Below are 25,891 nucleotides of genomic sequence, written 5' to 3'. Positions count from 1 at the left end.
CAATTAAATCTTTCAGACTTTTTCTCCTTACATCAAAGGTACTAAATAAATTACATTTAAATGTCCTACTTATTTTTAGGGGGAGGGAGTCTGTTTCTATTACTACATGGTATCCATACAGTTGTAGGAAGTTACAAAAGAAATTTAAGTGAATTTTTTTCCTTAAAAAATCTTATCAGAGGCAGAAATGATATGCCATAGATGAGAATACTGGCTATCTTCAAACGTATCCATTATAAACACCAATTTTTTGTTTTCTTTTGTTTTTAAATCCTCACCCAAGGACATGCTTATTGAGGGAGGAAAACATGGGTATGAGAAATATCAATTAGTTGCCGCCCGTGTGTCCCAACCAGAATTCAAACCCACAGCCTAGGTATGTGCCAGGTGGAAACCGAACCCACTACCCTTTGGTTCACAGGACAAACCCCCACCAACTGAGCCACTCAGGCCAGGGCTATAATTTGTCTAAAAATACTTTATTTATTAATTATTAGGAAGAGGGGAAGGGAAGGAGAAAGAGGAGAGAAACATCAGTGTGTGGTTGCTTCTCACACACCCCCTTCTCATGTGCCCTGACTGGGAATCAAACCAGCAACCCTTTGGTTCACAGGCTGGTGCTCAATCCACTGAGCCACACCAGCCAGGGCTATAATTTTAATTTTATAAGCAGGGTAACTAGGAGAAATAAGTTAGTACAATCATTTGAATTGGTTGTCTACATACTGGGCATGGCTTATTTCTTTTTTTCAGCTTCTTTGCACATGTAAAGCATGCCATAAGATGTCCTGTTTTGCCGTGGACAATGCAGCCATTTTTAGGTCGGCCTTGGCAAATCACACAGGGTTCAATGGCGTTACTGGGCAAATTATTTTCTATAATTTCTTCTTTGTCTTGTGTGTCTTCTTTCTCAAACTCTTTAGTATCTTCTTGGCTGCTATAAATGATGCTACTAGAAGTTGATGGCTGAGAAAAGTCCTCACTTTCTTGAAACTGGGAGTTTTGTGTAATCTTTTCATCATTTTCTTCAACACATGATTCTTGGGAATCATTCACTGTATTTTTTTTGCAGTCAGGGACATCAAAGCCCTCTTCTACTTGTGTTGAGTTTTCTAGGTCAGTTTTCTCAAGCACGTTTCCTTGTTCCTTCCCTTTGTCTTCAGGAAGCCAGTTCTCACGAAGGGCCCAGCATCTGTTGCAGTGTGATGGAAGGGGAGGGTTTGTTTCACTGCATGAAGTACACTTCCAATAGTCCTTCAGCGAAATAAGACAGAGTTAGTTTCTGTAACCCTGTAATAACTAAATCATATTAACACTTAACACTTTTAATATGCCTAAGGTAAAATGTATCACACAGCTCAATTTTCAGCATTTCATGTTTTATACAAAGCAGTCAACGTATAAGGTCTTTCCTCAAGTAGGAGATTTAAAGTATTTTTTCCAGCTAAATGCTTAACCATGAACCTATAAAGTGCAATAAGTTGAAGCGAGTTGATCAAGCTACGGGGTTGATCTTCTACTCTGTGATGAGAACTGTACCCACTCCATTTCTTTAAAGGCTCAGCCTGCCACGGACTGCGAGTATCCCCTAACTCACTCACAAAAGCAATGCTAAAACATTCTTCAACAATCACTGCCAGCTAAAATCTATCGTCCTTGTCACTATCCACAATGTATACCCATTGTGTGTCTATCCTTTCTTTGCAAGATCTATGTCTGAAACATCTCACTCAACTGGACGTCAAATGAGTCTAGTTACTTGAATTATTTTCTAATAGAGCAAAAAATTCTTTAAAAAATGTACAATTTTGCTTTCAGTCAAGATGGCACCATAGTTGTAAACATGGTACTTGCCTCCTCCAACAACCACATCAAAATTACAACTGAACTCCAGAACCATCATTTAAAACCATCTAAAATCTGGCTGAATAGAAGTCCTACAACTAGAGAATTAAAGAAGCCACATCGAGACTGGTAGGAGGGGTAGAGACAGTAACAAGCTAGACCCACACCCACACATGGCAGATAAAAATCAGGAGCAAGGGGTCCCGGCTCTACACAGGGCCCCCAGACCAAGGTTCCAGTGCCAGAAAGAGAAGTTTCCATAACTTCTGGCTGTAAAAACCAGCATGGATTAAGGCTAAGGGAAAGCGAGGGCTTTTGGCATCCCAGGCAGTTTCTCTTATTAAAGGGCCTGCACAGAGACTTACTCAAACTCACTCCCTCTGAGTTCCAGGCTGGGGCAACAGCCTGAAAGGCACCAGAAACATGGAGGGAAAAACTGAATTGCCCAGCATCAGGGCAAGAGCTGGGGGGCAGCTGTCTCCCAGACAGAAGTGCTAGCAGAGGCCACTGTTTTTTTGATTAGCCCTCCCCTGACCTAATCCAGAGGCAGACAGCATACCCAAGTCTCCGTCAACCTGGCTCACACTGTTTACCCCATCCTAGTGATTCCAAGTCCTAGTGATGCCCTATCCAACTTTTGGATCCACCCAAGCTGTTTCCAGTGGCTTTTCCATGCTAATGGTTTGTCTTGGCTCATGCTTCAGATTTTCCTAAAATTTCTCAAACAAGCAACAACTGGCCTCAGTGAACTCCCAAGCCCCTACCTCTTGCTAAGTGGCCCCAGGCCTGGCACTAGTAGCAACAAGTCTTGATTTCCAGCTTGGCTTTGCCTGGGCACCTCCAAACCCAGCACAATTAATTACCAGCTATTTGCAGACCACTTTGTAGCTCATGCCTGGTGACCCCAAGCAGCATACAGGCAGTGGCTGACTTTGGACTGACCCTCCTGGGAGGCCCCACAGCCACTGCAACCAGTGGACAACTGCAGACCATGTTGAAGCATCACCACCCAACTACAAGCAACGCACTCAAGGGGTGGACTCAGCAGGCAACACAGCCCTGGCGAAGTAAATCCTGCTTTGTGGGGTGAGTCCCTACATAGCTGATCCATCATGGTGGTTGAAGGTAGGTGGTCACAGCCAGCTTTTAAGCTGATACAACTGGACATAAATCCCTCCCATAGACATGCCAACAGCAATCAAGGCTCAACTACAAGAGGAGGGTGTACACAGCCCATATGAAGGTGCACCTGGGAGGCTGTGCCACTGCAGGACCCTACAGGACACCTACAACACCAGGCCACTTTACCAAGCTCGGAAGATGTAAAGCTGTACCTAATGCACAGGGAGGCTGCCAAAATGAGGAGACAAAGAAACATGACCCAAGTGAAAGAACAGAACAAAACTCCAGAAAAGAACTCAACGAAATGGAGACAAGCAATATATTAAATGCAGAGTTCAAAATACTGGCTATGCTCAGTGAACTTAGTGGGAACTTCAATAGCATAAAAAAGGACCAGTCAGAAACAAAGGAAATAAAGAGCTTCTCAGACAAAAACAATGCTAGAGGGGTTCATCACGACCAAACCAATATTGTATAAAATGTTAAAGGGTCTTTGTTAAGATGAAGAAAATATAAGGATAGAATATGAACAGCCCTGGCTGGGTAGCTCAGTTGGTTGGAGCATCGTCCCAGTGCACCAGGGATGCAGGTTTAACCCCTGGTCGGGGCACCTGCCGGAGCCGACCAGTGAACGCATCGACGGGTGAAACGACAGGTCCACATCTGTCTGCTTCTGTCTCTCTTCCTCCCTTCTCACCCCCTCTCTCTAAAATCAATATATAAAAGTAAAATAGAAACAAATACGTATCTATCAACAACTGATTATAAAAAGCAAAATAAATCTATATAGACAGATATCTATATTTATATATATCTATACATACATATATATATATATATGAAACTTTGATGGCTGTCAGATGAGAAGGGGTTTGGGGGATGGGTGAAAAAGGTGAAGGGATTAAGAAGTACAAACTGGTTGTTGCAGAACAGTCACAGGGATGTAATCTACATGCAGGGAATATAACATTCTAATAACTATGCATGTTGTCAGATGGGTTGAGATTTATCAGGATGGTCACTTAGTAAGTCACGTAATGTCTAATTACTGGGGCATATACCCGAAACAAATATAATAATCTATGTCAACTGTAAGTGAAAAATAAAAATGACTTTAAATTTTTAATTTTATAATTTCACTTTTGCATCTGGGTAATTATTTCCAACTTAGAAAGAAAAATGAGATTCCCTATTCAAATATAAAAGGCAAAATTAACAAAAATTAAAGCACATATTCAGTTAATAAAACTTCCAGGCCTTGGCTGGTATGGCTCAGTAAACTGAGTGCTGGCCTGTAAACCAAAGAGCTGCTAGTTCATTCTCAGTCAGGACACATGCCTGGGTTGTGGGCCGGGTCTCTTCTTGAGGGCATGTGAGAGGCAACCACACATCGATGTTTCTCTCCCTCTTTCTTTCCCCCCTCCTCTCTCTCTGAAAAAATAAATAAATAAAATCTTAAAAATAAAAAACAAAAACAACTTCCAATACCCCAGTGAGGCAATACAATGTTTAAGTCCTGATTTCTTTAATGGTATATCCTACCACATTCTAATACGAATAATATGAACGTGTTTCTATTCAACAAGATTAGCCAAAATGGCCCTAGCTGGTGTGGCTCGGTTGATTGAGCATCGTCCCAAACTGGAAGGTCATGGGTTCGATTTCCAGTCAGGACACATGCCTGGGTTGCAGGTTCAATCCCTAGTCGAGGCATGTATGGAAGGCACCAATCGATGCTTCCCTCTCACATCAATGTTTCTCCCTCCTTTCCCCTCTGACAAAAAAAGACTGGCAAAATGTCGGTAACTATTAGAGGTTAGTGATAAGTACACTGGTAATATTTGGTATGCTACACATACTAGAAATTTTCCATAAAAGTGTTCTTTCAAAGTTCAAATTCCAGCTCAAAAAACTAAAAAATGTAGCAATAGATCCCAACACAACAAAGAACAAGAATGCTTTAAATCAGGGGTCCCCCACCTCTAAGCCGTGCACCAGTACTGGTCCAGGCCTGTTAAGAACTGGGTCACACAGCAGGTGAGTCTGAATCATCCTGAAACCATCCCCCACCCCAGTCGGGGGAAAAACTGTCTTCTAAGAAACTAGTCCCTGGTACCCAAAAGATTAGGGACTGGTGCTTTAAATCTTATTAAAAGTTTAAAGATTTTAAACATTACAAAAATTATCTCATATCAGGGAATAGACTAGACATATTCTAATCTTGACTTCAATGTCATTTTTAACACCTTAAAAATACATGTATACTACTTACGGCTAAGGAAATTTCAGGATCGTCTTCAAATGAATCTGTATCACTCTGCTGTGCTTCAAACACAGTAACTTGATATACCTAACAAAATAATAAACCCATTATTTTTTTCAGCCAGGAAAACTTCTTAGTGGCAGGCGCTAAATAAATAGCATTTGCAACTATATATAAGAAATTCTGAGACAAAGGTCAAATGGAATGAGTGAGTGTAAAGAGGGAGAAATGGAGATCAGTGAAATCCTGAGCCACTATGATAAAAAGTCAGACAGGATGTTTAAAATGAATAAATCAAGAAATTCACTCTAAGCATCTTATTTCATAAATATGGAGGTATTAAATAACAATGAATCAGTCAGAAATGCAAGCAACAAACCTAGAATACTACATGACTTCATGTAACTACATGCACACTTCACTTCTGTAAAAACTCAATTAATATTAACAGAGGCCAACTGAATTAAATACTTTTTTAAAACCAGCAGACTATTATAGCAATGCTCATTACGACCTACTTACTTCTTGGTATATTGATAAAAAATATAAATAAGACAAGGAACTATAAAGCCTCAAGTTCACATCACAATATTCTAGTCTGAACACATCAAGTTCAAGTATTTCAAGTGAAATCTGAATACATCATTTCAAGTTCATCAATCAATGAATATGAAAATACTGTAAAACTTTTAGAATTAGAGAAAAAAAACTACCTCATCATCTTCATCTGAGAGTTCTTGTCCTTCTTCACTAAGGTTATAATCTTCTGAGTTTAAAGACTCAACTTCAAATTCTACACTGAATCGATCTGAAACTGAATCTTGATCCAACCAATCACCTGATTGTTCACTGACGCCAGCATCAAGATCCTAAAATCCGGGGGGAAAAGAGATACTGCACATTATTCATTGGCCTCTGTAACAGCTTCCTAAATTACATCCTATGTCTCTAATTCTGCCTCAGTTCTATCTTGCAAACTGACACCTAGATTAAGATTCTGGATCACTACTATTCAATACATTCTTTAACCTGTCCAAAACCCCATTACATTAAGGAAAAAGGCCAAATTTACTTGGTGTTCAAGGCACAATACAGTTTGACTATATTAACATTTTCAGCTCATCTCCCAACAAAACACTCCCTCCCCCTCAAAAATATTAACTATGGGTCAGATCTACATTGTTTCCTGAGCCAAACTTGGCACTTCAACTTCCACTTTCCCTCTCTAACTGCAACAACGAGTTTCCAGTCCTGCTCACCCTTTTTTGCCAAAGCTTCTGTCAAATCATAACTAAAAGAGCTCCCTGAGTCTTCATTATCTTTACTGCTTATATATTATTCATTGTATTTCCCCACATAAAATATGAAGAACATAATTATGCACACTTGCGTCTTATCTGAATCATACACACTTAAGACCATGTCTTAATCACCTTTGTATCTTCAGACTGGTAGAATGCTAGTAGCTACTACAAAGCAGTAATTACGAGATTTACATTTCATAATAAACTTTGAGAATTTCTTTGGAAGACCTTCCAGAAAGAATTTTTTGAAAGCTATTTCAAAAAATTTTCAAAAAAATTTCTGTGTCTGCTCCTGCGAATCCTCACTTTAGGTCTCTATTTAATCGTGTAAGAACCTCCTTTCTGCTGTAGACCTGAGTGGCTGCTGCAGAAATGGGCGAGTTTATGAAACTCAGGACAGTGGTGCTGGTCCTGGCCGGACGCTACTGCAGACGCAAAGTGGCCAAGCTGAAGACCACTGCTGACGGCACCCAGACCACCCCTGCAGCCGTGCTCTGGTGGCCGGCATTGACCGCTAACCCCACAATGTGACAGCTAGCTGCCACAGGCAAGAAAACTGCCAAGAAGTCAAAGACGTGGGGTTTTTTTCCCCTTGGACAAAACTATCATCGACAAGGTTGTACAAGGCCTGAGGGGAGGCCGAGGTCAAGTCTGAAGAGAGGTACAAGCCCAGCAAGAACAAATGGGTTTGTTTCAGTCATTACGAACTTTTTTTTAAAAGAAAAGTGTAAGAGCCTAATAAAATCTTCAGAATTAGTATCTGCTATCAGTGGGTAAGGGTAGGAGCATATGGAAAGCAGAAGGCTACAACTAGAAAAAGCCCATTAAGTCTATGAATCAGGATACATACACTCTTATTCTAAACTTCCATGAAGTGGTGATTAAAACTGGGACATATTTAACCTGTAAAGGCCACAGCCACTTCATCTATGAAAGGCGTCTGAATTAAATGATCTCTAATAAATTTCCATTATTTTTAAAAACATATGATTTTATAACCACTATCGTCAAAATACTGTTTCATTTTGTTTTTTACAGTGAGGTTAAGAAAGCGGTGGTAAAAGCAGCATTCATCAAGCTGTAGTTCTAATTCCTAAGGAGGGCTTCATTAACAATCGGGTTAAATTCAGAAGTCAAGCTACAACACTTTAAATAAAGTAACCTGACAAACCGGATATTTCAATTAACGAGTCTTTAGTACACTGAGTTTGGAATAAGGGGGTAAATGACAAGAAAAATTAAATCTCAGAAAGCATCCTGTGTGACAGGGGTCAGCAAACTAGCCCCCCACCCACTTAGTTTTATAAAGCTTTACTGATCACAGCAATCAATGCCTTTGTGTTTACTTGTCACCTATGGCTGCCTCTGCCTTAAAGCTACAGAGCTAAGTAGTTGGAACAGAGACCATAGGGCCTGCAAAGCCCAAATAATTAGAATCTGGCTCTTCCTAGAAAAAGTTTGCCTACCCCGGTTCTAGAGTATATAAAGAAAGCAGTATTAAAGGATTTTTAAAGTTCTGGCTAATGTTCAAAAAAGAATGACCCAGAAACATTAAATACTATATATTTATAAAAAGCATCATATAAGCTTATCTGGAAAGATCTTAAATTTCGAAGTCAGAAATCCCTGGTTTTATCTGAATTCCAATTGTGACAGTTATTAAATATGAGATCCTAAGTTATTTGAAACCCTCAAGTATTAGTTTTCCCATTTACACATGAAGTTTGAGGGTTCCCAGATGATAAAATAAGCTATCACGCAAACTGCCTGGTACAGACCTAGAATCTGCCTTGGTTCTAGGACTGCCTTGGTTGCACAAATTTATTAAACTGAAAAAATGAAAGGGAAATGCACTTTCCTTTAACTCCATTTACAACCTGGTGAATGACAACACCAAATGATAACTATAACATTCTTATATGAAGCAAAATAAAAAAAAATTTTGCCCTCCCAAAACTTTCACAACTAGGGCTTTAGTGGTATAGCCGTGCCTCGTGGCCACTGTTCTGGATCGGAGTGATCCAATCCCAGAAGATGGAAGGTATGGAACCAATTGTGATACTAACCCTGTTCTTTTTACATATTCTTGTTGCTTGTGTTACTTTCGTTTTTCTCTTCCAAAGCAGTGATTTTATGCCTACAGATATGAACTCTACAGTTAGTATTTAACAGAGCTGTTACTTATGCCGGCCACTAGATGGCAGGAGGAGAGCAAGTTTAGGCCTTAAACTAAAAAACAAGACTTCTAATAGGGATTTTTAGGATAGGAGTGCGTGTGTGGGGGTGGTGGGGATCAGAGTTCCCTCTACTTGGCTTTGATAACAAGGCTGTGGTTCCAGGAAGAAAGCAAGCACAAGAACTTTAACTATAATTTGGCTGGTATTCTGAGAGGGAAAAAAAGTTAAATTTTTTTAACGGGAGATTGTAAGGAATAAAATGATACAAACATGAAGTTTGTATATACATTGTTTTATTTTATTGGATTCAGTTTTCAGATCACACATATTTGCTTTCAAGAACCTGTATTTTATTCATAGCATTTACTAAATGTTTTGTTTATTAAACTGTTACTGTTGTATCAACATGAGGGCAGAGACCGTTATCTACCTTAACTACTACTATATCCCAGTACCAAATAGGACCTGGCACAGAAAAGACATTTAAGTCCTGGCTGGTGTAGCTCAGTATATTGAGTGCTGGCCTGCGAACCAAAAGGTTGCTCGTCGGACTCCCAGGCAGGGCACACACCAGGGCTGCAGGCCAGGTCCCCAGTTGGAGGCATATGAGAGGCAACGGATCAATGTGTCTCCCTCTCCTTCCCTCTCCTTTCCCCTCTCTCTGAAAATTAAATAAAATCTTTTAAAAATAGATCACTTAAGTAAGCAAGTTAAAGGAAACAGTAAAAGAGAAAAAATAATTTTAAAAAAAAAAGACACATAAATAGCTACTGAATAAATTTGCTGTCCTCCTGCCATCTAGTGGCCGGCATAAGTAACAGCTGTATTAAATACAGGTAACTGTAGAGTCTGTATCTGTAGGCATAAAATCACTGCTTTGGAAGAGAAAAACGAAAATAACACGAGCAACAAGAATATGTAAAAAGAATAGGGTTAGTATCACAATTGGTTCAATCCCTTCCATCTTCTGGAGAAATGAAAAAGGATCACTCAGATCCAGAACAATGGCCGTGAGGCATTGCCATACCACTAATAAATGTTCTAATTTTAGTAATATCTCAAAGACCAATACTTAATGACAAGAAAAATATTACATTTGTCAAGTACTCTTGTTAGCAAAAAACTTCTTTACAAAACTTCTCTCAGTAGCATCTCTTAAAAATTTTATTCCTGGTTAATACCTTGGAATTTTTATCCATCAAAAGTACTGATATTTGTCACCCATGAAATAATACACCATATTTCATAGCATCAGTAAACAGGCTTCCTGATGTCAACACCTACACATGGCAGATACAAAGCTCAGACTCTGCCAACCTATTAGCTGACGACTGTAGTAAAAAATTTTTATTCTAAATATTCAAGACAAATTTGCCTTAAAATCCTAAAATATCTAACTAAATTTTCATTTTTGTCCCCTTATTTAAAAAAACTTCTAAACTCAGACTATACTCCAATTTATTTGAATTTACTATTAGTGCAGTGGCCCACAAAATTCTCCAGTATGTAGGGTGACATTAATAACTATTAATGTTGGCCCCAGCTTGTGTGGCTCACTAATTGCGCAGCAGACTGCAAACAAAAAGATCACTGGTTTGATTCCCAGTGAGGGTTTGTGCCTGGGTTTCAGGCCAGGTCTCCAGTAGGGGGTGCTCAAGTGGCAACCACACACTGATGTTTCTCTCCCTGTCTTTCTCCTTCCCTGTCTCTAAAAAAAAATAAATAAATAATCTTAAAAAATAACTATTAATATTGGTACTAATTTTTCAACACACCCCAATGCAACTCCACTGTCTTACACTATCCTCCCCAAACCTAGGGTTAGGGTGGGGAACATCTACATAGGTTTATTTGAAAAAAAAATTTACTGGGAGCATCTGAGATCTTGCTCCCTGACACATGTCACCAGTTTGGCATAAATAAACTCAAAAAAATTCAAGAAGAAACTGTAAGAAAAAATCATTTTATCACTGTCTATAGCAGCAATCAAATATCATACATGAGCATTCTATACTTATTAGAACTGCCAAACTTAGATTTTAAAAATAAGTCTTGTTAAAATAAGTCATGTTTTATTTAAACAAGAAGATTACCGGATTTGATGGAGTCCCTGCCGATTCACTGCTACTGCTTCTTTCACAACGTAACTCCCTTATTACACACAGAGCAAGGCTTTCATCGAAGGAAAAGGAAATACTATCAGATTTGTGGCGCTTCCTCTGACATTCACCAGGTAATTCGTCTGAGTTTTCTTCTGGATATGTAAGGAAAAACAAGTTAATTAAACTGCTACACAGATTTACTTAGAAATTAAGCTGTCATGAGTATTTATTTGTACTAAAATTTAGCTCCAATAAAATTAAACTGCTGTTTCAAAAGTCAACACTCTTTCATTGGCTCTGTCCACGGTAATAGCAAAATATTATTTTTAAAAGCTTTTTAAGCTGCTTTCAGAACATTATCTTTATTAAGTCACGATTTAATCTTTCTACAGCTTGTATTAAACAAACAATCTAGAGTTGCTGTCTAAATCAACTCTTTAGATATAAAATTTTTTTCTCTGAAAAAAAGAAAAAGCAAAAAAATGTTTAATGTACTTAGAAGGTAAATCTGGAATTTACTTTGGCATAAGTTATAAATAGAAATTGATCTTTTTATCCTCAAATAACCAACCTTTTGTTCCAGCCCCATGTATTTAGTAAGACATCCTCTGCCCTTACTACCCTCCTCATGTACAAGATTCTAGTGTGGGTTTATCTCTTCTTTTTCACTGATTTTCCTTCACCTGATTCATAGTTTGTTAAAATGACATCTGATTAGACGACAGCTTCCTCCTCCACTATCTTTTCTCTGCAAAAATGTTTAGCTACTTTTTTTATCTCGTCTTTATTTCTAAGATGCTATTTATCATTTTAAAACTCACTGATGTTTTGTCACCTTAGGAACAATTAAATATGTTAACTGCTAAGGTGACCAAGAATAAGTAAAACGGAGTGTATATCCTTGTCCTCTATTATCCTGAATAGACAGCTGGCTAACTATAAATTCCGGGGGCCCAGTAAACCATACCTGCTATAGTCAGTCAACCAGAAAAATGTTTCTAAGAAAGCGATTTTTAAACCGAATAAATCACATAAAAATGAAAATTTAAATGAATGAAAATTCATTCATCTAAACCAAAAAAGCACAACAATTTCATTGAGCATAAATGTACTAATTTCATTAGAAAATGAACACTTTTTAAAAAGCGATTTGAAAACAATTAACCATTCATGTCTACCTGTCTCACTGACTGCTCTCCTTCTAGATGAGGTAGATGGTCTAGAAACCAAATCTGAGGATGAAGGTTTCTCTTCCTGCAGCTCTTCCACAGAGTCCTATGCATTAAAGGGAAAAAGACCCACAACTTAAGTGGTAACACCACAAAGTTAATTTCCAATGTTAATAAGCTTCCCAATTTTCAAGAATCATACTGGAGTAAGTTAACTTCAAGATTACCTTTTGGTCACTCCCACCTTCAAGGTGACACCTAGTTTCACTCCCAGAAGTGCCTGAATCTGATGGTTCTGATAGAAAATAAAAACAGAAAAGCACAAACTAAGAAAGTTACATAGATAGTCCAGGACAAACTGCTTACACAATTTAACCTTGCAACAAACATTAAACTTGTCTCCCAGGTGCCATCCCTATGCTAGATGCTGGAGATGTAAAGAAGAATTCAGTTTTCATAATGTATAAGAATAATAAGGTACAATGAACACAATACAAGTGTAAGATAAATCAGTGGCAAAGAACAGCAATGATTATTTGGCAGGGACAGAGCAGTGTCTGAGGAACAAGGAATCAGGGAAGTTTTCATTTCAGATGTAGAAGTAGGATCAGGAAAGGCAATTCCAGACTGAGGGAACAGTGTGTTAAAAAACATTCCACAAGTGAACTACCAGTGCTGCTGCAGGAAACTGCAGGTAGCGTGTAACAGCTGGAACACGAGTGGGATCACGGAGGATCCTGTATCTTACTGAACAGCAAGAGGATGCAAACAGCCAGAAGCACTCTGGCAGGCAATGCCGCTTCAACACGTTCTCTCCAACCGCCCCTTCAGAATCTTCCCTATGGCACTGCTACACCCACTCTCCATTAAAAAGGGTTAATCCAAGAGATAAGACTGACTTGCCAGTGTACAAGCAAGTTATTTTATCCAGAAAGCAATAAGGAACTCCTCACTAAATGGTACTTTAGGCACAGGAATGATAAATCGCTCAGGCAAAATAGAAGGAAAAAAAAGCAGAGGTAGGAAAACCAGTATTAGACAGTTAACTGCAATAATACAAATGAAAAGGTATTAAAATCCAAACTAAGGCATGGAAAAAGATCAATTTCGGAGAAATTTAAAACTTACCTGAACAAATTGGTAAACAAAACTCTATTATAAAAATTTTTTAAAAACAACAACTAAAAATACCCACCCTTTCAAATGGTCCTACCTTTCAAATACTCAAGCCTTTCAGTACATTTCAGGTTTGAGTGCATCTCTATTAAGCAGGAGCTTTTAAAATGATCTACCTTTCAAAACAAATTCTAACTCTAATATCCCAAGGTTTAAACTGATATAATAGGACATTCAACCTTACATATTGTAAATCTGCATTAGAACCCTGGCATTATGTTTAGTTCATATGTATTTCTTCCTGCTAAATGTCTATTCTTTTATTCAAAGTAAACATATAATTAAAGCAACTTTTAAAGAGAATCAATTATAAAATGAATGGATATGCACAAAATGTCTTTAAAATATTTTTATGGTATATGTTTATAGTATTCAAAAATTCACTTACCCTGCTTATTGACTACTACCAAGTTTCTGTAGATCATTGTATATATTTTCCTTGAAGGGGGAAAAAATAAGAAATGTACATTTTAAAATAAAAATGTATTAAACTGGACTTAACCAGACTTTTAAATCATTATTACGAATTAGTGCACATAAATCAAAAATTTTTTCAAATCAAATTTGGTATCACTGCATTCAAATTACATCAAGCTTCTAAATCTTAAAAAAGCACCCTAATTAGTTGCAGAATGATTACATACAGCTACCTTTTACAATCCCTAAGGTTTCTCTAGCTGAAAGATTTTATGTATCTTTCCTGAAATGTGGTTTGTTTGTACTTTACCAAACAACCCCAGAGAATGGGTATCAATGCAAAAGGCGAGTTACTATATGTACTTATGTTCAAACATATATTTTCCGCTCTGTGCTTATTAAGTTGACTACCTAAGAAAGTAGTGTTCTAGAACACCCACTATAGGAATTTGATTATCATTTTGACTTTCATTGACCTTAGACGAGTAATGTAATGGATTTTCTTTCTTGATCTTAAAATTTATTGAAGATACAGCAGTATTCACTCATTTCATAAATACAGACTGAGAACCAATTACATACCAATAACTGTTCTAGAAACTGGGGGAAAAGAATATAAAACAACCAAATCTCTGCTCTCATGAAACTTACATCATAATTGGAAGACAATTCACTTATTCCAGCATTCACTGATATCATAGTTTGTTGTTGTTTTTTTTTAAGAAACGTGGAGTAACCATGTTAACATTAGAGAAACCACATTTTTTAAAAGATTTTTTGGGGGGACAGTGACCAGAGGGGAGAGGGAAGGGAATTTAAGGGGAAAAAGGGGGAGGGATTTGGAGGAACAAATAGGAAGGACACAGGGACAAGAACTAAGGGGGGTGGAAATGGGAGGGAGGTGGGGAGCATGGGGTGGGGTGGGCTGGGATAGGAGACATAGACAAAAAACTGTACTTGAAAAATAACTAAATAAAAAAATTTTTTTTAATTAAAAAAAAATTTATCTTTAGAGGGGAAGGAGAGAGGGAGAAAAACATCAATGTATGGTTGCCTCTCCTGCGTCCCCTGCTGGGAACTGGCCTGCAACCCAGGCATGTGCACTGACTGCGAATCAAACTGCGATCCTCTGGTTCACAGACCTGCGCTAAATCCACTGAGCTATACCGGCCAGGGCATATGTTTTTTTTAACTAAGGATTTTAGAGAATGTTTACTGGTCATAAGATATAATTTTTAATTCTCAAGGTTAAGGAGGAAGTGACAAACCCAACTACTTTTTACCCTCGGGATTGATGATATAGTTCCTTAAACTCACAAAAATCAATAATCCTATTGATATGCTTTTTCTAAATCAGTAATTTCTACGTGTGTAACCTCTCAGCATATGAGAATTCAAGTCAAAGATAATTTTAAGCCCTGGCTGTTGTGGCTCAGTGGATTGAGGGCTGCAAACCCTTTGGTTCTCAGCCTAGACCCAGCACATGCCTGGGTTGTGGGCCAGGTCCCCAGTAGTGGCACTGGAGAGGTAACCATACATTGTTTCTCTCCTGTCTTTCTCCCTCCCTTCCCTTCTGTCTAAAAACAAATAAAATCTTTAAAAAGTAAAGATAATTTTAATATCATAAATTACATCTCAAAAGATTATCAGAAGATTCAATACTCAAATGATGCAAAATCACTAATAGTTACTTCTTTTTTTTAGTTTTTATTTATTGATTTTAATGAGAGAGGACAAGGGGGGTGGGAGAAAGGGGGAGAGGGAAGGGGAGGAGGGAAGGGGGAGGAGGGAAGGGGGAGGAGGAGGGAATGGGAGGAGGGAAGGGGGAGGAGGGAAGGGGAGGAGGGAAGGGGGGGGGGAGGAGGGAAGGGGAGGAGGGAAGGGGGGGGAGGGGGGGGAAGGGGAGGAGGGAAGGGGAGGGGAAGGGAGGAGGAAGGGGAGGAGGGAGGGGGAGGAGGGAAGGGGGAGGAGGGAAGGGGAGGAGGGAAGGGGGAGGAGGGAAGGGGAGGAGGAAGGGGGAGGAGGGAAGGGGGAGGGGGAGGGAGGGGGAGGAGGGAAGGGGGAGGAGGAAGGGGGAGGAGGAAGGGGAGGAGGGAAGGGGAGGAGGGAAGGGGAGGAGGAAGGGGGAGGAGGGAAGGGGAGGAGGAAGGGGGAGGAGGGAAAGGGAGGAGGGAAGGGGAGGAGGGAAGGGGGAGGAGGGAAGGGGGAGGAGGGAAGAGGAGGAAAAAGGAAGAGAGAGATGGGGAGAGGGAGAGAGAAACATCGATTTCTTATTCCACTTATTTATTTAAGTATTCATTGGTTGATCCTTGTATGTACCCTGACAGGGGATCAAACCCACAACCTTAGCGTACCAAGACAATGCTCTAACCACGCTGCACAGCCAGGGCTAGTTACTACTTAAATTTATACAACTAAAGCTTATTGGGCTTTACAATTAAAGCCCAATGATAATATGAATAAATATTAAATAGAAGTGGTTTGTCAATGAAAACATGTTCATATGTTAAATTAAGTAGCAGGATGAGTCCTGGCCAGTGTGGCACATTGGTTGAATCATCGTCCCATAACCAAAAGGTTGGGGTTTGATTCTGAGTCAGGGCACATGCCTAGACTGCTGGTTTGATCTCTGCTCTGGGTGTAGCCAATCGATGTTTATTCTTTCTTACATTGATGTTTCTCTCTCTCCCTTCCTCTCACTAAAAGCAATGAAAAAATGTCCTCAGGTGAGGATTAAAAAAAATTTTTAATAAAGGTTTAAAAAAAACAAGATGAAATTAAATATATTATGTTCACAACTAGGTAAAACATACATCTGCACATAATATAAAAATGACAGGTAAAAAAATGCCTTTCAGTGACAAACTATAGTCATTTATCCTTGTTCTTAGCTTTCTTACCGTGTTTTCTTGATGTTTAATAATAAATTATATTATGCTCATGTTAATGAAGTTGATTTAAAGTTATAGATGTCCCATTTAATTACTGCCCTATTATCTTTATTATTATTGAGCATTGAATACCAGTAGAATCTATTGAATTCTTTCAGGTGAGAAGTATTCACCCTGTTTATTAAGATATACATGCTAAGGCCCCATATGGACTACAATAACAGGATTTCAAATGTGAGGTATGAATGACCCAAAAGTCTTCAGTTCACAGAATAATCCTACAAAAGTCTCCAGTTCTCAGTAGAATAATTCTGAAAATGTTACGTGTACTAAATCCAGGTGATTAAGTACCATAATGGTATACAAGAAAAGGATTTCCAAAGCAGCTAAAGCTCAAATCTAAGCCTTTATCGCAGGGTTGAATAAAGATTTTTGGAAGTGACTGCAGTATTTTTTTAATATTCAGTAACTATAACTAATATTTGAATATTTTCTATATGCCAAACACTATGCTTTTTACACAAGGTCTTTTCATTGCCTCCACATGAAGTATTTATATTATTCCTACTGCACAAATGGGGGAAACTAAGGTTAAGAGAGAATTAAGTCAATTAACATAATCACACAGCTACTAAATGAGTAGCTGAGCTAGATCTGAAACCCAGGTTTTTAAAATTTTAGAGCTAGGTCCTCAAACAACAATCTATATTGCTAAGAAATTTAGCATCTTTTATATATGTTATAACCATTTTTTTTCTGACCAAAGGGAACGAGAGTGGAGGTGAACTGAAACATTTGCCCAGCAGGCGTTTTACAATGGACTGAAGAATTTACCTGTGTTCTTTCACAGAGAAACTTGGCACTCCAAACAAATCCCCTAGAAGATCATTTGAACAATACACAATATGCTGTTGCTTCTCATCATATAATCTTTTGTTCATTATATACTGGCCAAGATAAAATATAACCTGAAATAGAAATATGATTTCTGAGCATTAAATAAAATTAAATGTTAGTTTCAAACCCATTCAATAACATTGATCTGCAGAGGGTTAAACAGCCAGCACCCACATTCACAACCATTTAGAATAACAACCCTTAAAAAAAAACTTCTTTTAAACCTTTTCCTTTTAATTTGATAGAAGCAGGGACACTGCTTCTGATTTAGTTAAAATGTATTTTTTTTTCAGAATTTCACTCTGCCCAGATATCTACATACTACACATTAGGAAAGAAAAAGGCAGCAAAATGCTGTAAGACATTAATTATTTCATTAACTCTTAATTCAGCTTACCTCTTTCATAGTGTAAGTATCTTTTTGTGCACCAACAGATCTTAACAACTTCATAAGCAATGGCTTTGGTCTAACCTATAAAAAACAGAATTGCTATTATACTTCCAAAATTATTACAAAACTTTAAGACCCATTGCAAACATGTCCATGATTTTTTTAAGGTTTTAAAATTTTTATTTTTTATTGTTGTTCAAGTACGGTTGTCTCCATTTTCACCCCACCTCAGCCCCCTGCCCCACCCATCCTCAACTCCCATTATAATTTCAATAAAGGAAGCACATTACATTTAACAATCTCATGAGGTTATACTTCAAAAAATAAGTTATAATGTGTTCACTAAATGTAACAGACTATATAAACTGAACACCACAGACTGTCTAGGAAGTTTGAAAAAAATGCTGGGACCTAATTATTATGCAAATAGTCAGACTTCTCAAATACTGCTACCCATTGCCATAAAAAAACTGGTATCCACGCCATTGCAGAGAAAACTATTTTTTCTTCCAGTTATTTCTGTTATTTGCTTACTACCTTACAAACTCACATGTAACCAGAATACTCCAAATGATCAAACAAAAAAACTGACCCATAGATACAGAAAAACTGGTAACTGCCAGAGGGCTGGGCGGTGAGGGTATGGGCAAAAAGGTTAAGGGGATTAAGAGGTACAAACTTGTAAGTCATAGGGATGTAAAGTACAACACAGGGAATACTAATAATATCAATATCATGATAATTTTGTACGGTAACAGATGACAGTGGACTTTTTGTGGTGATCACTTTGTAAGGTATATAAATGTGAAATCTATGTTCTACACCTGAAACTAATACAGTACTGTATGTCAACTGTACTTTCATCCAGAAGAGCTTTACATTTCAGAATAAAACATTAGACATAAAACCAAAAAGTTAAAAAAAAATATTCCAAAGAGCTTACTGTAAACTAAATGACAAAATCCAGAAAAATAAGTAAATCTCTAGTGTGGGGATTTTTACCAATCTTTTCCTTCTACTTATTAGGATCCTGAAGAATGAAGAATTTAAATAACCAAACCAAGGTGGCAAGATAATTAAGAGCAGATATGAGACTACAATTTATGTTCCTCAATTATAAGCCACCATTTTCTTACTATATCATGCTCTTAGTTGGTCTCCATTTCAATTATCTATTTGACATTTATTGACCTACCATGCACCACACAATGATAGGTATTGCTTTAAAAAAAAAAAAAAAAAAAAAAACCAGCCCTCGCTGGTGTGTCTCAGGGGATTGAATGCCAGCCTGTGAACCAAAGGTCACCAGTTCGATTCCAAGTCGGGGCACATGCCTGCGTGGTGGGCCAGGTTTCCAGTAGGGGGTGCTTGAGAGTCAACCACACATTGGGTTGTGGACCAGGTCCCCAGTAGAGGGCGCGCGCGAGACAACCACACATTGATGTTTCTCTCTTTCTCCTTCCCTTCCGCTCTCTCTAAAACTAAATCTTTAAAAAAAATTTTAAATAAATAAACAATTTTGTAATTTTATTTAACATAGATGTAGCCTTAGTTTAGCTCTACTAGGACAATAATATTAAGATTCACATGTGTGTGTATATGTGTATATGTATGTGTGTGTGTATATAAATAGAGTCCTCATATTTTTAGGACTATAAGACACACCAGACCACAAGATGCACCTAGGTTTTAAAGGAGGAAAATAGGGAAAAATTTTTTGAAGCAAAAAATGTGGTAAAATATTTAATAACCTGTGACCCTGCTCCATTGCTGCCCCACTCCCCACAGAGAGCCAGGTAAACTACATTCGGACTATGAGACACCCTCCCACTTTCCTCCCAAATTTGGGTGGAAAGTGCATCTTACAGTCTGAAAAATACAGGGTGTGTGTATATGTGTGTGTGTTTTGTGTGTGTGTGTGTGTGTATATATATATATATATATTCTAAATATCTAACATAGTCAAAAGACTAGAACTTTCCATTTTTTACTATCTACATTTCCGTAAGCATGTAAACTCTACAAGCATGAGTTACTTTTGTGACTTAGGAACCATTTTAAAAGTTAAATACTAACAAGTCAAAACACAAAAAAAACTCTATCACGTAATAAACTTCAGCATGTAATGGAACTCACTCTGAAACCCACTGTCATAAAGGGCTAAGAAAAGACCGTTTCTGATAGTTAACTCTGCCTCCACAGTTATACCTGAGTAGCAGAATTTAAGCTTTGTACATTCAAGTTCACTTAAACAGCCATACTATGATGAGGGCAGGGGGATGAGATGTCTACGGAATTTAGTTGATCACCTCATAAAGTAAATTCTTCTAAAAAGTTACACTTTGAGACGAAATACGAACCAGGGTCTCTTGTTCCGAAGCTGGAATCTGTGAGGTACTTACAGCACCATCAGTAGACACAGACATACTGGTATTACACATCTGTCTAAGAATAAAGACAAAAATAAAACATGATAAAAACCTAAAAATAATGTCTTAATAAAACATGATAAAAACCGAAAAACAATACCTTTAAATAATAACGCGTTTCCTAAAACTAAAGCCATTATTAGCAAATGAGTCCTTACCTGGATCACTACAGAATGAGTGCTGTCCGCCTGTGACCACAGTGAACACAGCTGGCAATAGTCACAGTTTAAATACCCCAGCTGGAGACAAGTCAGGGCTTAGCTCCTTTTTTGCACACTCAGAACGTGTCCGAACTTGACCAGCCCAAGAGGAAAAGCTGAGTCAACCTGCCCAGAACACCAGCCCAATCTCGCCCAGACTCGATGCCCGCCTCAGACTGGTTACAGAACAGGCACCTGTCATTATTCCAAACCCCGGCTTGGAGGCAGCTGGGGGCTCCCCAGCTGGGGGCTCTGCAGCATCCCCGCCCACGTGACCTTTCCGGACAGGCCCGCCGTGCCCCTGCACAGCCCCTCCCTCGTGCCCCCCCCACCCCCGGGAGCGCGGCCGTAACCCTGGCGACAAGCTGGCCTCTTTCCAACAAAACCTCCACAAAACCTAGTGTTCCGTACCTCCCACCACGAAATGACAAAGACTGCGAGCAGGCAGAAGGCTGGAACCGACAGAGAGCTGGGAGACCCAAGTCACAGCGCCAACCCAGAACTGCCTACGCGCTTCCCCGCCCATACCTACTCCTCACCGAGCAGGGTTTTCAGCGCCTTGGGGGTGGCGGTCCCCCAAGGCTGCCTAGTTCCTTTCACGGGTGCGTGGCAGCCCTCCACCCTAGGTTTCGGCGACTATTCTACTCGTGGGCCCAGGCCACCGGGGCCCTTGAACTTACTATGTCCGGAGAAGGCGGCTCCTGACTTAGCAAGCAGCAGCACCTAGATCAGAGGCTTAAGAGCTGCCCCTCAAGCTTGGCTTCTTGCTCCATTTTCCTTTTAGAAATACAGGCCCGCACATGCCCCAAGAGGAACCGAGCAGGGCGAGGTAGACCCAAATAGCGACCCCTACCGCCGGAGAGGACCGCGCCGGAAGTGGCGGCCCGTTGGGCTTGTGTGTGTGTGAGTGTGTGTGTGTGTGTGTGTGCGCGCGCGCGCGCGCGTCCGGGTCCTACCGCAGCTCACACCAACTGGGGGAAGGGGCTGGGCTCTGCCACCTCCCCGAAGGGGGCAGTTTGGGATCTTGGTGAGCCCCGCCAGGTGGGGCCGGGTTGCTCGGCGCTCACCACCCGCCAGCCCTATCCACAGCGTCCCTCTGGAGACTTGGCCCTGCCCACGGCTGCCGGTTTGGCGCGGAAAGCTAGGGACTTCTGTTTCCGTTGAGCTATTTTTTGTATTTCTTTTGTTTACAACCTCAGTGGAGTCTACAGGCAAATGCATATCGAAGCGCCGCTACCAAAAAAAGAAAACAAAATTAACAGCTGTGAGATATATTAAGCCCATGCCTCCAGCCACTGGAGTTGTACATAAATGAGTTCTTTCAAGACTTGCTTTTTTTTTTTTAAGTACGAGTAAAAATAGAACAGTACAGGCTTGTGTGCGGATGCATGCTAATGTTCTAGGTACAGAAGTAAGACTGGTGGGATAAAGAAGAGAGGTTACTTTTCACTTTACACTTCTAGAATGTTTGGCTTGGTTCATGTATGCATTCATTCTCATTAAAAATATATATGTATTAGGCACCCCATACTCACTTATTTGCCCCCTTTAGCAGATAGACATGGCAATCTCAAAAATGAACAAGGACATAAGAAATGAGTTGGTTCAACCCACAAAGGACAGGCATTGGCAAAGACCATCTTCTTCGACCAGAAAAAATTAGTTCCTTATGAACAAGGACCGTTTTTACATCTTTCCCTTCTTCTATACTCTAGCCTACTAGAAGAGAGTATTCCTTAAACATATCGGCCACAACTGACATTATTCAAGGATAATTTGGTTTGGCTTTTAAAAAGTAACAAAAATAAAGAAACAAAACAAAATACAAATTGGTGATCCCCAGATTGGGGGCAGAGAGCTGAAGATGGTGAAAAGGATTAAGAAATACAAATTACCAGTGATAAAAATAGTCACAGGGATATGAAGTGCAGCACAGGGAATATAGTCAATAATGTCATAATTATAATTTTGTATGGTATCAGGTGAGTATTAAACTTAGGTGATCACTTTGTAAGTTATAAATTTCTAATCACTATGCTGTACCCCTAAAACTAATATAATATTGTATGTCAACTGTAATTGAAAAATAAAAGTTATTAAAAAACTTTTTTATTAAAAAATTAGTCCTGGCTGATGTGGTTCCGTGGATTGAGTGCCAGCCTGTGAATTGAAAAGTCGCTGGTTGGACTCCCAGTCAGAGCACATGCCTGGGTTGCAGGCCAGGTCCCCAGTTGGGGGCCTGCAGGAGACAACTGATCCATGTTCCTCTCCTACATAATGGTTCTTTCCTTCTCTTTTTCCCTCCCTTACCCTGTCTCTGAAAGTAAATAAATAAAATATTTTTTAAAAAATTAGCCCTGGCTGGCATAGCTCAGCGGATTGAGCATGGGCCTGCGATCCACACGCTCGAGGTTCGATTCCCAGTCAGGGCACATGCCTGGGTTGCAAACCAGTTCCCGGCAGGGGACTCATGAGGGGCAACCACACATTGATGCTTCTCTCCTTCTTTCCTTCCCTTCCTCTCTAAAAATAAATAAAAATAAAATCTAAAAAATAAAAAAATAAATTAAATGAGAAACTCTTGCCATTATCACGACGACTGTAATGAAGTTTCTGATTATGAGAGCACGTGCTTAGCACAGGATAAAAGAAAATCACAAGAGATGAAGAAAAACAAGCACAACAATGTAAATTACACAAGCCGTCATTTGTTAATGCCAAGTAAAGGAACAGGTATGTGCTGTAAGAGTTCAAAGACAGGATTGCTCAGCGAATACCCAGGTAATTCAGGAGAGCCTCAGAGGACCAGAGCATTTTGTGTCTTAAAGGATGGTTAAGACTTAAAACAGAAGAGAATATTCCAGGCATAAGAAAAGTATTATCAAAAAGTCCAGAAGTGAAATGTAAAGAATTGTTTGTGAAATAATAAATCAGTTTGACTTGAAAAAAATAAAGAAAAAAAGTTCTGGCCCTGGCCAGGGGCTGAGTTGGTTATAGCATTGTCCCTCTATGCCAAGGTTGTATGTTCTGTTTCTGGTCAGGCCACAAACAAGAATCAACCAATAAATGCATAAATAAGTGAAACAACAAATCCTTCTCTCTCTCTCTCTCAAAATAAAAAAGAAAAAAAACTTTTTAAGATCTTGGAGGCTCCTTTAAATCTGAAGCAAGGGAACTGAGGTTCGGACAGAGGAGGTAGTAGACAGATTGGGAGGATATAAACAAGTGAATTGCTTCGAGTTGTGTTTTTTAACAGGACCATCAGAAACAGATTCAAGTTCTGAATATTTGTCCAGGCCCCTCTGGACCAACTTTCCCCCTTTTCATTAGCCCAGTGTTTTAAAAATACTCTGTTCACAGACACAATTCTATAGGGCAGAAATGAAGGGCAGAATTGATAGCATTAGTCCTTTTCTAGTGGAAGTGTTATCACTGGTATTTAACTAATTGTTAATTTAAAAAGGAGAGCAAAGGGACTTAGACATTGAACTTAATAAACTGGGGAGCATAAACCTGTTTACTCCAACAGGAAGCTACAGCTTCAGGAGATTAACACTCCTCTCTTCCCCACTCCAGTACCAGATTGTTGGGGAGCACAGGGAATACTTCTGGACCATACAGGCCTGCCAGTCTAACTAGGGGGTGTAAGTCCATCCAAAGCCCCCAAAAGCTTGGGAAATTGACTGATTGTCTTGAAAAAGCTTCTGGTGTTTTCCAAGCCAGAGATATATAGTCCCGGAGGAACAAAGAAGCACGTGCTGTCTCTCAGGAACCTACACTCGACTCATGTTATCTCCCCAAGGACATGTGGCCTTAGCAGCTGATGGCCAGCAGCCACACAGACTCTGCTACTGGAGCAGTCGCGAACAAGCTAAGCCACCTGAATGGCAACTGAGACTGCTTAGCAGCGACCTGCAGGCTCCAAAAGGACTGAATTCTCTCTCCTTCTCGCCCAAAGATCCACACTCACACAGCGCGCTCGCCTGCTTTATATTGGCCCTACTGACAACAAGATCGAACATTTTCCTTGGAGAGACAGATGGAAATGGGACACTGGGGAGTCAGGAGGGGATCCTCCTTAATTTTACATCATCAATAAAGTTTACCATGGAGCTCCATCCTCCCATGCGGGTCTCCGGAAATTCTTTTCCTCTCAATAAATACCACAAGAACTTCTCTGCCACGGATAACAGAACCATAAATGAAGGAAGAAATGACTGTATTCAGAGTGTTGGGGAGAGGGAGAGAGAGAGAGAGAGAGAGAGAGATGGATGAGGCAAGGATTCTATCTTTGAAGGAATTGGTGTTGACAAGGAGAAAATTCTGAGGTGTCCTTAATTAAATCACAGCAGGCCAGAGGGCGGAGGGAGCAGACTAAAAGGGGTTAATCATTAACGACGGTGGCATAAAAACCAACAGAAGATTGCTCACACTCCTTAATACATGTGTGAATTATTAAATTACCCTCCAGGGGGCTATTTCTGAGATTATCTTAAAAGCAAGACTAGCCAGGTGCCATAGAACCCCAGGGGCCTCTGCTTCTTGTTAAACAGGAGTTTTACAGACTCTGCTGCCCCAGTCCCAGAACTGCCCCAATTCACCTTCCTCCATCTCTGCTTAGAGTTAATGTAAATTCTTTTAGAAAGGCTTTCTCCTGGCTATTGGATGTGTAAAAAAACTTGCAAAACTCCTCTGGGATGAGACATGTCTTTTCTACCTGGCCAGGCTGCTGGTGGTTAGGGCTCTAAGCACCAAAACCAGTCTTCTTTTTTTGCTAGCAATGGCCTAGTAAAAAACAAAACCAAACGAACAAGAAAACCCTTTCCTAAAACAAACAAAATTAATGTAGAAGTTAAAATATTTTTAACAGAACTGAAAATTTTATTAAACATTATCACCCCAATAAATTCAATTTTTTAAAAAGAAAGACGATCTGCCTTGTGTATCAAGCACTACCCTAGGTCCCAAGAGGTGAACAAGACACTATCCTCTTGTCGGTCAGAGAACCTAGCAGGATGACACCTTTTTCTTTTTTTAAGTTCTCACCCAAGGATATGTTTTTTGATTTTAGAGACAGAAGAAGGGAGAAAGAGAGAAAGCAACATCAATCGGTTGCCTGCCATATGTGCCCCAACCTGGGATTGAACCCACAATCCTTTGGTGTACAGGATGACACTCCAACCAACTGAGCCACCTGGCCAGGGCAGGGTGACTCTTTAATTTCTACCCACACAGAATGGTGATACTGCTGACAAAAAAGTCTGGAGAACTTGAAAAGCTGGTTGGTGGTTGAGTTGTGGAAGACGTACCACAGAAGGAAAAAGTGCTGGAAAAAGTGGCTCTGAAGCTCAGCCTGGAGACAGAGCTTTTGCATTGATGTTTGACTCAACGCTTAAGAAGTGACAAGTTCCTTAATGGTGAGAAGAGACTGGACTAGGATAAGCTGCAGGGGCAGAAACAGTAAAGAAGGAGAGGAATGACCAGAAGACCAACCGACACGGGGCCATG

At 39.6% G+C, this 25,891-nt stretch overlaps 1 protein-coding gene across 4 annotated transcripts; it reads right to left on the bottom strand.

The window, feature by feature from the left end:
- Positions 1–460: 460 nt before the first annotated feature.
- On the bottom strand, positions 461–21,281 carry MDM2 (MDM2 proto-oncogene). Of its 4 annotated transcripts, none has more exons than XM_037150081.2 (12): positions 21,064–21,281; positions 20,115–20,199; positions 17,761–17,835; positions 17,301–17,434; positions 13,547–13,596; positions 12,210–12,277; positions 11,992–12,088; positions 10,805–10,965; positions 5,944–6,099; positions 5,240–5,317; positions 4,306–4,398; positions 461–1,254 (listed from the first exon to the last, which is right to left on the bottom strand). In XM_037150081.2, the coding sequence occupies exons 2-12, from the start codon at positions 20,193–20,195 to the stop codon at positions 679–681; spliced, it is 1,569 nt and encodes a 522-aa protein (XP_037005976.1). In that variant the 5' UTR covers positions 20,196–20,199; positions 21,064–21,281; the 3' UTR covers positions 461–678. The 4 variants fall into 4 exon arrangements, with proteins under 4 accessions (XP_037005976.1, XP_037005977.1, XP_037005978.1 ...); XM_037150082.2 differs by lacking the exon at positions 21,064–21,281 and adding an exon at positions 20,342–20,576; XM_037150083.2 differs by lacking the exon at positions 4,306–4,398 and having other exon boundaries at positions 21,064–21,280.
- Positions 21,282–25,891: the final 4,610 nt, after the last annotated feature.

The sequence above is a fragment of the Artibeus jamaicensis genome, unplaced genomic scaffold, assembly GCF_021234435.1.
Source record: "Artibeus jamaicensis isolate MK-2021 breed Jamaican fruit bat unplaced genomic scaffold, CSHL_Jam_final contig_233, whole genome shotgun sequence".
NCBI lineage: Eukaryota > Metazoa > Chordata > Mammalia > Chiroptera > Phyllostomidae > Artibeus > Artibeus jamaicensis.
Note: the sequence above shows the minus strand (reverse complement) of the source record. Positions and strands in the feature narration are given on the sequence as shown.